At 43.2% G+C, this 9,542-nt stretch overlaps 1 protein-coding gene across 2 annotated transcripts in view; it reads left to right on the top strand.

Moving 5' to 3' along the window:
* Positions 1 to 6,689: 6,689 nt before the first annotated feature.
* The window catches only part of Acvr2a (activin A receptor type 2A), a 79,519-nt gene continuing 76,666 nt past the window's right edge, over positions 6,690 to 9,542 (top strand). The window contains exon 1 of one of the 2 annotated variants that reach the window (XM_004869983.4): positions 6,690 to 7,346. In XM_004869983.4, coding sequence (XP_004870040.1) covers positions 7,292 to 7,346 — 55 coding nt within the window. In that variant the 5' untranslated portion in view covers positions 6,690 to 7,291. The remainder of the gene's footprint in view (positions 7,347 to 9,542) is intronic. The other variant, XM_087210035.1, reaches the window with a different exon arrangement.

Genomic DNA, 9,542 nt, shown 5'->3' with positions numbered 1-9,542 from the left:
ACAGTGTCAGCCCTTGTCTCCTCTGCCTCTCCTCTCCTACCTCTGAGGCTCTGCTGTCTCTCCCCACACTCCACCTGCTCCCAGATACTGTGATTTAAACACAGAGAAGAGGAGCTAGCACCAAAGGGGGCATGGGCAGCTGGAGCCCCTGCCCCCTCCGTTGCACTAGGAACACTGACCAAATCTTCAAGCCAAGAGCTTTGTCATTGTCCTGAACAGTGTTGTCAGGAACCCCAGGGCCCCTGTCCTGTGTCTAACTGGGGGACATGGTAGAAAAAAATGCAGGTATGCACAGGCTATAGGTAGGTCCTCTCACTGAGGCCACAGGCAGTATGGACATGACATGCTTGGGGCTGAAAGTCAAGTTGGAACTGGAATGCTTTCTTACTCAAAATAGCTTTTGTAACTTTTGACTTCTAAAGCCAGTGTTTATGAGCTGTGACAGTATTACTGTTTTTTCGAGTATGTGTTTATTTTCTATAGAATACTTATAGGACTAATGGACAAAATACAGATTTTTGAATCTTCAAAAAAAATTCTCTAATCACTCAACTGCAAAAATTCACTTTCTCAGCCAGGAATGGTGTGACATTCCCGTAAGCCCAGGACTGGGTAGGCTGAGGCAGGAGGATCACCACAAATACAAGGTCAGCCTCAGCTACATAGTGAGTTCAAGAATAGCCTGAACTACATAGTGAGACCTACTCTCAAAAAATCAACCAAAAGAAAAAAAATTTACACAAATAATATCAATAAACTTACATCTATTCTTTTCCTTTTCTCATTCAAAACTCCTTAGAAATAGTTTTAAATACTGTAATGATTTCTAAAATTTTAGGATAATCTTATCTCCATACAGGTAAAAAATGCTCTATGTTATAAAAGGAACAAATATTTAGATAATTCTTGTGGTTTTTTTTGGTACCGGGGATCGAACATGCGTGCTTGCACTTGCACAGCAGGCACCGAAACCACTGAGCTAAATCCCTGGCCCTAGATAATTCTTTTGTCTGGAACTTTATTTCACTTTGCACAATCTATGCTTCTAAAAATATGAAGATTGAAATTTTATCTACAGTAAAATTTACTTATACTTAAGAAAGGTGCCATTGAAATCCTTAAGATGAATTTTTAAATATTTAATAAATACCTCGATTTATTTAATAAGTTTGATATAAAATATAGGACAATAAACTGACTCTCTTTACCATATATCTCTATATAACTACTTATATTACATTTGAGACTCAGGATTTTCTTCCTTCTGTATAAAATGATAATAACATTATCCAAGTTCTCTATTGCATAAAGTAGTCATGAAAGTCAAGTAAGAATGTATATGAAAACACTTTGAAAAGTATTTATCTTGTTAGAAACAACACTGAGCAATGCTGTCATCTAACTACCTTCTGGTAACACCCTTACATTCTTGAAGTCTTAACAATTTACTCACCAACCCAATTTTTATCATCATTACAGGTGATTTCAACATCCTTGCAAATGATCCGTCCAACTCCCTGGATACTTTCATTTCATGATTCTTGAACCTCCTCATTACCAGCCACCATTCTTCCTCCTCACCACCCCCATTCCTCCTCTCTTCTCCTTCTCCTTCTTCTTCTTGTTCTCCATCAATTTATAAGTCAATTTATAAGACTTTTGTAGCCTGGTGTGGTGACATATGTCTGTGACCTTATCATTCTGGGAGGCTGAGGCAGGAAGATTCCAAGTTCAAGCCCAGCCTGGGCAATTATTAACTTAGCGAGAACCTGTCTTAAAATAAAAAATAAAAAGGGGCTGGGATATAGCTCAATGCAAAGGCCCTGAGTTCAATCCCCAATACCACAAAACAAAACTTCTGTAAGGTGAAAGTGCTAAACAATTGAATTACTAAGAACATGACCTAAAAATAACAAACCGTAAGCTCAATCTTTTTATTAGTACTTTCAATACACAAACTTATTCTGCCAAATTTCTACAAAACATTCTACACAGTTTTTGTCCACATCCATACTTACCTTGTTGAAGAGCAATAACAAACAGTTTTGAGACCAGGACTGACTGGTTTGAGAACAGTACTCTGTGTAGTAGTAGGTGATTATGCCAACATTCTTCCACTTGGGGTTGGTTTAAGGTAATATATCTCTAAGCCTAACTATTCTTTGTTAGCTAACTTTCTAGCTAACTTACTGAAAAGGCATTTAGCATCCTATTCTTAGGACATTAAATACTAGAGGCACCGCCCTCCCCAGTTACTGTGCAAACACCCTGCCTACCTCCTATTTCCATTTCTAGCTGCTGGAGGAAGAGTCAATAGGGTCATAATTCAGAACCACTGAGGGAAGGGGATTCTCCCAGACACTCTACAATTTCAGAGTAGGCCTTTTGTTATCAATGTGGGGAGGACTTAGTACTTGTTCACGAAAACAAAGCAGCTGTGGTCATGAATATAAATTGGAAGGTGGGGGGGAGTGTTTTCCCAATTAAGTCTGTTATGTTTGTTTCCCATGTTTACTGGGTTTTGAAGAGAAGGATAGTGGTGAGGAAAAGTCAAGTATTGCCTCTGGGACAATATAGAGAAACCAATTAGTTGTTGAGATTTACATTTCTGGCTCAGTTACCCTACTCCTTTTGTTGTAGTACCGGGGATTAAACCCAGGACCTTTGCACTGAGCTTCATCCTCAGCTCCCTTTCTGTAGAAAAAAAATTTTTTTTTTTTGAAACAGGGTCTCACTAAGTCACTAAATTGCCCAGGCTGGGCTTGAATTTGTAATTCTCCCACCTCACTCTCCCAGAGTTAGCTTACAAAACTGGTGGGCACATTATTTCCATGAAAGCTAGTTTCTCTTAATTCTTCTCACTTTCTTGCCATGAAATATTTTGCCTTATTGCTTTGCTTCCTGTCTATTCCTGCATTCTTACTCTCCTCAGTATGTGTTTTATTGACCTCTTCAGCACAGTGCAATGCTGTGACTGCACATAAGTAAAGGGTAGGACAGCAGAAAAGCTATGATGTGGGAAGAAAACTTCCTACATTGGACATGTAAGGAGAAAAGGATATTTGTAAAAGTTATATCGATCATTATTTGCCTTGCTTTGACTTACGAAGGTACCAAGTTTACTTCCCATGTACTATGCTTTGAAGCATTAGATATAAGAAATTTGTAAAAAAAAAAAGAAAGAGTAATTTGTACCAGCACATGGTGGCACATGCACTCTGGGAGGTTGAGCAGGAGGACTGCAAGTTAGAGCCTAATCTAGACAAATCAGTGACTTAGCAAGACTCTGACTCAAAGTAAAATAGAAAGAGGTCTAGCTCAGTGCAAAGGCCCTGGGTACAATCCCCAGTACTACCAAAAAAAAGTTACTTGTGCCACTTCAGGAACACCTATGTTAACTGAATACAGGTGTAAATTTTTATACCTGTTAGCAGCAGAAATGCTTCTACATCCTTCCCTAGAGGGGAACTTGACATTCTACATGTGTCAAAGGTTTTCAGTTATCTTCCTGAAGATAGAGATCTGACATAACTTGTTCATTCTGTGTGACAACTGGTGTGCCTAAAGGCAGGTAAGTGCCTTGGGCTGAATTTCTCCACAGTACAGCCTACCATACTGTCTCAAAGTCAAGTTCGATTCTATCCCAGTTCAACTCTCTCTAGCTGAGCTGAAGATTTAAACTTCCGTATCTTTTAAAGCCATATAGGTTTCTACCACAAAAAGGAATCATCCTTTGTTCTGGAAACAACCCATGTCACTCATTTATCTCAGGCTCCTCATCTAACCAATATATACTTCAAGCTCTAAATTGAACTGGTTCTCAAGGTTCTTCCAAGTGGGAATAAGTTGTGCTTCAACTAAACTTCTTGGCAGGACTCTATAGACTTCAACTTCTAGCATTGGAATGGCTACAAGGCTAGGTCTTGGTTTGAGGTGTGAATGAAGTTAGCTAAAGCTATTTATCTCACAATTTAAAATGTTCTGGCAGACTAAAATTCCTTTCATGTTTCCTTTTCCTTTCCTCTTTTCTTCATAAACTCAGAATGTATAGTTTGCACTGTTAGGAAGGTGCTGTATTTGTGTTAAGAAAAAGTGACTCTAAAGTCAGGTGCAGTGGTGTATCCCTGTAATCCCAGTTACTTGGGGGTGCTGAGGCAGGACTGTGTGACCCAAAACAGCTTGGGTAACATAGGGAGATCACATCTCAAAAAAATAGTGATTCTAGAAAACAGGGAGGAGAAAGGGCTAGTATGCTTAGCTGCAGCTACCTCTATCTTAAAGTTTAGGAACTCCAGTGGGAATTAGTTACAGTTTTTTAAGAGTTAAATTACTTTTGAATTAAAAGAAAATACAAGGGGTGGAGTGAACATAGATTTAGGAACAGAGAGCTACTGCTAACATGTTAAATAGGTTTTATTTTAACTTTTAGAAGATATTGTTTCTTAGTGAAGACTTCAACTTGTTGCTCCTCTTTAATATTACAGAAAAATTTGGGTGGGAAGAATATACTTTCAAGCTTCAGTTCTCTTTCTTGTTATTCCAGTTATTCCACTTACTCTGGTTTCACAATACAAGAAATACTGATGCAGTGATGCAGTGATAACACCATGGTGGAGCCTGATCCAGGGTACAACTACCATCCAATTCTTTTTCTTTTATTTTTGATACCGGGGGCAGATCACCGGCTTGCCATCCAATTCTTTTTTTTTTTTTTTTTTTTTTTTTGGTACCAGGGATCGCACTCGGGTCCTTGCGCTTGCGAGGCAAGTGGCGGAACCACTGAGATAAATCCGGCCGACATCCAATTCTTGAATGAACTGAAAGTGGTTCTAAATTAAAAAGCACTTTCAAGGGCCGAGGATTTAGCTCAGTGGTTCCGCCGCCTGCCTCGAAAGTGCAAGGACCCGAGTTCAAGCCACGGCACCAAAAAAAAAAAAAAAAAAAGCACTTCCATTCCAGAACTGCTAGTAACCAGCTCTTAACTCACAGAACGGAAGGTTTATACATATTCTATAAAGTCGAGAGAACTACATGAGATTACTTGCTTGGGACTTTGTTGCACAACATGGGTCAAGTTCTGAGCACGACAACTTGCGAACTGGAAATCTTGGAGAGTTTAAAGAACCACAATGATTATTAATAACCTTGACAAGCTGTAGAAATGGGCAGACACTCATTGGATGAACTTAATAAACAAAAATCAGAGTAATTTAGAGGAAGAGAAAAAGAAAACAGTATAAACACAAGTGGCTTTGTGTAACAATGTGAGAATCAGTAAATCCTAAGTGAAACATGAATGAGCCATATCGTGCAGTTGCCTTTTTTAAAAAAAATCCAAAAATGTATAAATTACACGTAAGGATATATTTAAGAAAAGAAAGCCATTCTCTAGTCATTTATTATTAAGCACTTATATGCCTGACACTTGTGGGCGTTGCGATACAGTAGGGGCAAATACAAGGTATCTACCTTTAACTAAAGTGTAAATGATAGATCTACTAACTTTATTAGTCTTTAGTCTGTTATGCAGCCAACTTTATGGCAAATACCCCGAGCTCCTTGAGGTATGGAGGATCCTATTTTTACATTTTGCATCCCCTTTTGTGCCTCGCACAGTACTTGTAAGCAATCAACATGGGTTAAGGAGTAAAAGCAGGGCCCAAAAGAGCTCAATTTTGAAAAAGTAAACACTTGTCTGAACATCAACTATGTCGACCGAAACCTGCATTTTTTTTTTTTTTTTTTTTTAACCGGGGATCAAACTTGGGACCTTGCGGTCGCAAGGCAGGCAGCGGAACCACTGAGCTAAATCCCCGGCCCCTGCATTTTCTTTTCTTCAAAGAGCAAAAATTCTAGCGAACCCGTTACGCGTACAGCAGTTCTCAATGCAATGCTTTGTGCCTAAAAGATGTGGAAATGGACTCAAATCGCACGTCGTGACAGTTGGCGTAGATATCCTGACCGGGCGGGCAGCCCTTCCTCTGGGAGTTTTTTCCTTTTTTAGCCGAAAGACGAAACGTTTATGCAGAAGCCACGGCGGTGGCCAAGACCCGGGGCGAAGACAGCAGCTCGCGAGTCCCAAGCTCGCTAGGGCAGCGCGGCGGGCGCGGCAGTCCGGCGCCCAACCCTGGGGGCCCGAGCCTCAGGGCGGACAAGAGTCCCCCAGAGGAAAGCTGGGGCGCCGCAGCCGTCCCTCGGAGGAGGCGTCGGCCACCGTCCCACGGCGGGCTCCAGTTTCTCCTGGGCGTCCCCAGACCATAGAGCAAGCGACCCAGGGAGGCCAGGGGGCGCGATCCGGACGCCCGGCACGCCAGGTCCCCGACCGCGCCCAGCCGCCCACCCAAAGCCCGGCCACAGCTCAGGGACTTTGAGGCGCCCGCGCCCCTTTGTCGTGGGATCTCTCGGCCAAGCAGGCCGGACGCCGAGGCCTCGAGGTAGTCTCCATCCGCCCCGCCCCTTCGCCTCCCGTCGGCCCCGCCCTCACTCTCCCCCTCCCCCTCCCCCGCTTCGCTTCCCCTACAATCTCCTCGCTCTTCGGGTCCGGCACGCGCGCTGCGCTCGGCCGCCGCCGCCGCCTGCCACCACCGCCGCCTGCCACCACCGCCGCCGCCGCCGCCGCCGAACGTTTCTCCGCTGTGTCGGGCTTCCAGCTTCTGGCCGGAACCGGAAGTCGGGGGGCGGGGCCCGGCGGAGGCCAGGAGACCGAAAACGCGGCCGAGCCTGGAGCCCGGAGCCGGAGCCAGAGCCTGGACCAGAACTTGGCCGCCGCCTGCACCGCCGTCGCCGCCGCCTTTTGCCGCCCCTTTCCCGCGCTGTGCCGCCTCGGCCGCCACCGCCGCGAGCTCGGCCGCTAGCGGACCGCGGACTTTGGGTGTCCGGGTTGAAGGTCGGTCCGGACGTCGGACCCAGCTCGGTTCCCGGGCTGTCCGGGGCCGCCGCTGCCTCCTCGTCGCCTCAGCCTGGCGTTTTGTTCCGAGAGATCCGAGAGGCGAGCGGAGCTGACAGTGATTTTGACAGTGATTTAAACCCGCTTTTGTTGTTGGCTTTTCGTTGTTTGGTTTTGTGTGTTGTGCGTGTGTGTGGCGATTTTTCCCCCGTGGTGCCTTTTTTTTCTTATTGTTGTGCTTTTTTTTTCCTTTTTTCAAACCTCGTGAACGGTCACCCCCCCTCGGGGCTTCCGAATATGTTTTATGACGGTTGATTTTACACCAGGAGGTTTGTCTCCGAGGAAGACCCAGGGAACTGGATATCTAGCGAGAACTTCCTACGGCTTCCCCGGCGCCTCGGGAAAATGGGAGCTGCTGCAAAGTTGGCGTTTGCTGTCTTTCTTATCTCTTGTTCTTCAGGTAGGTGCAGGGAGCGCGGCGGGCGCGGCGGGGCTGCTGCTGGTGGCCACGGCTGTCGCCACTGGCGGCCGCGGTTGTTGTTGGGTCTCGGTGAGCTCCAGTGCAGCCTGGGGAGGCTTTCCACACCCTGAGCCCCTCTGCTGCTACCTCCAGGTCTGATTGTGATCTGGAAACCTCCATGAATTTTTCTTGCTTTGAGTTGGGCTGGCGAACTGATAAGAGTGCTGCGTTGTTGTGGAAGTGAGAAAGTCATGGTCTGTGGCCATAACACTGGATGACAGCGCTGGTTGGGTTGCAGTTAAGCCACAAATACCACAAGTGACAATTTATGCAAAGGTTGAGACCCAAAAGGAATATTCTGAAATGTCATCTAGCGTAAGCTCCTCCAAAACAAGGGTGGCTTTTGTCGTCTTCTAGTTTACTCTGTAGACCTTCACCAGTGACTATCACGACATGGATCAAGTCGGTGGCTATTTAATTTTGACCGTGAGAAACTGCATCCTGTTAGCAATTAAATCTAACTCTCCTCTCACGTTTTCTTCAACTTCTTTGTCCAGAAGTGTTAAAAATAGTTGTTGTTGTTGGAGTATTAACTATAACCCAGTACAGAAGAGGTATGCTGCTGTGTGTTGTTAATTTGCTGGCTTCCAACCACCATTTGTGTGCTCTTTTCAGGCAAAGATTTTGCTTACCTACGGAATACTTATTTTAAACGCTTTGTATTGAAGCATTGTTTTTGGTTTAGTACAGCCTATGTGAAATTGGTCTTATTGTTAAATATGCCTTACTTACGGATATAGTAGCCCAAGACTGTAAGAATAGCCTGGCCATTTTATATTTTAAATTTTTTTTTTTTGTGAGGACATTCTGTGGTTGCAACCAGTGGTTGGAAAAACTGTCTAGTCTTTTGTATTTGAAATTCTATAAATGAACACAATATCTAGCTGAAAGGTGTGCAAATGTGTCTAACAGGAGAGTTAGTTTCATAGATGAAAGAGTTTAAAAGTCACGATGAATCTATGTGTCATAAATATTCAATATTCAGTTACTAGGCTATGAAATAGAATTATGGGGGGGGCGAATTGACAGGTTTCATGGCCATGTCTTTATCTCATTTGCCACAGGGAAATTAGAGGGTGGTAGTCTTTGTGTACCTTTTTGCCTGTGTGTGTGTGTGTGTAGGTGTGTGTGTAGGTGTGTTTGTTTGTGTCCCCCCCCCCCCAATCTTTTGTAATGTATAGAATTTTGCTGAATGGTACATTTCCTTGTGGTTAATAAATGGATAAAGTCTAGTCTTATGTCTGTAGTGGTATTGATCAGTTCCGGGTGGGCTCAATGTGTTGTGAAATGGCGATCATTGCCAGAGATTAACCAAAAGAATCATGTCTGTTCAAATGGAAGAAGGAACATGCTTAAGGCAGGCTGACAGTTCTTTTTGTGCATGGTTTGGGGAGGAAGCTAAACAATGGTGTATCTGAAATGAATGAAGGCCTTAATAACATTAAACGTCTTGCTTTTGTGAAATGACTTAACCATCTAGTTTTGCTCATTCCTCTAGTACTCTTTCTCTTCTGCCCCTGTATCTTCTGGCTGGTGAACTCCTCTGGTTCAAATCCCTTTTTCTGATCTCCTGCCCTTGAGGAGGAGGAGCATCATGGCCACTGACCAAGGGCTTGTGGACATTATTCCCTTCCAAGCCCACCTGAGTCACATTAATTGGTGAAGGAGGTTATTCTTGAGTAGTCTTAAGGTATTACTTCTGGAAAAGCAGACTGTCACTACAGATCTTTACAGCTTTTTCTGTTTGGTTTGGGAGTACAAAGAATTGAGCATTAGTTTCTTGTAGGATTATTTCCACTGGGCCAGGAGGTTAATAGTCAAAATTTTGAAGTAAAGCAATTTTGTTGCTATAGAGCATATATATATATAGATATTCCATTTACATTAAACTAATATTAAGTATTGTTGCATAGATTTTTAAAGATGAAATTCCTTACTGAACTAAAATATGATTGTATTGAAGATAATTGAAATAATCTTAAAAGCCTTAATCCTTATTTATACGTGAAGGTTGTTAGTACTTAAAATGTCTGATTTTTGAAAAGGCTTTGTTATGAGTAAAATGCCCTCTAAAAAAGGCTTATTGTGTTTCTCCTAATTGATTTTTCTATGTAATGTGTAATCTGGCAATGTGGA

Source organism: Heterocephalus glaber, unplaced genomic scaffold (genome assembly GCF_053883595.1).
Source record: "Heterocephalus glaber isolate CG9 unplaced genomic scaffold, H.glaber_assembly_v1.0 deba00001097, whole genome shotgun sequence".
Classification (NCBI taxonomy): domain Eukaryota; kingdom Metazoa; phylum Chordata; class Mammalia; order Rodentia; family Bathyergidae; genus Heterocephalus; species Heterocephalus glaber.
Note: the sequence above shows the minus strand (reverse complement) of the source record. Positions and strands in the feature narration are given on the sequence as shown.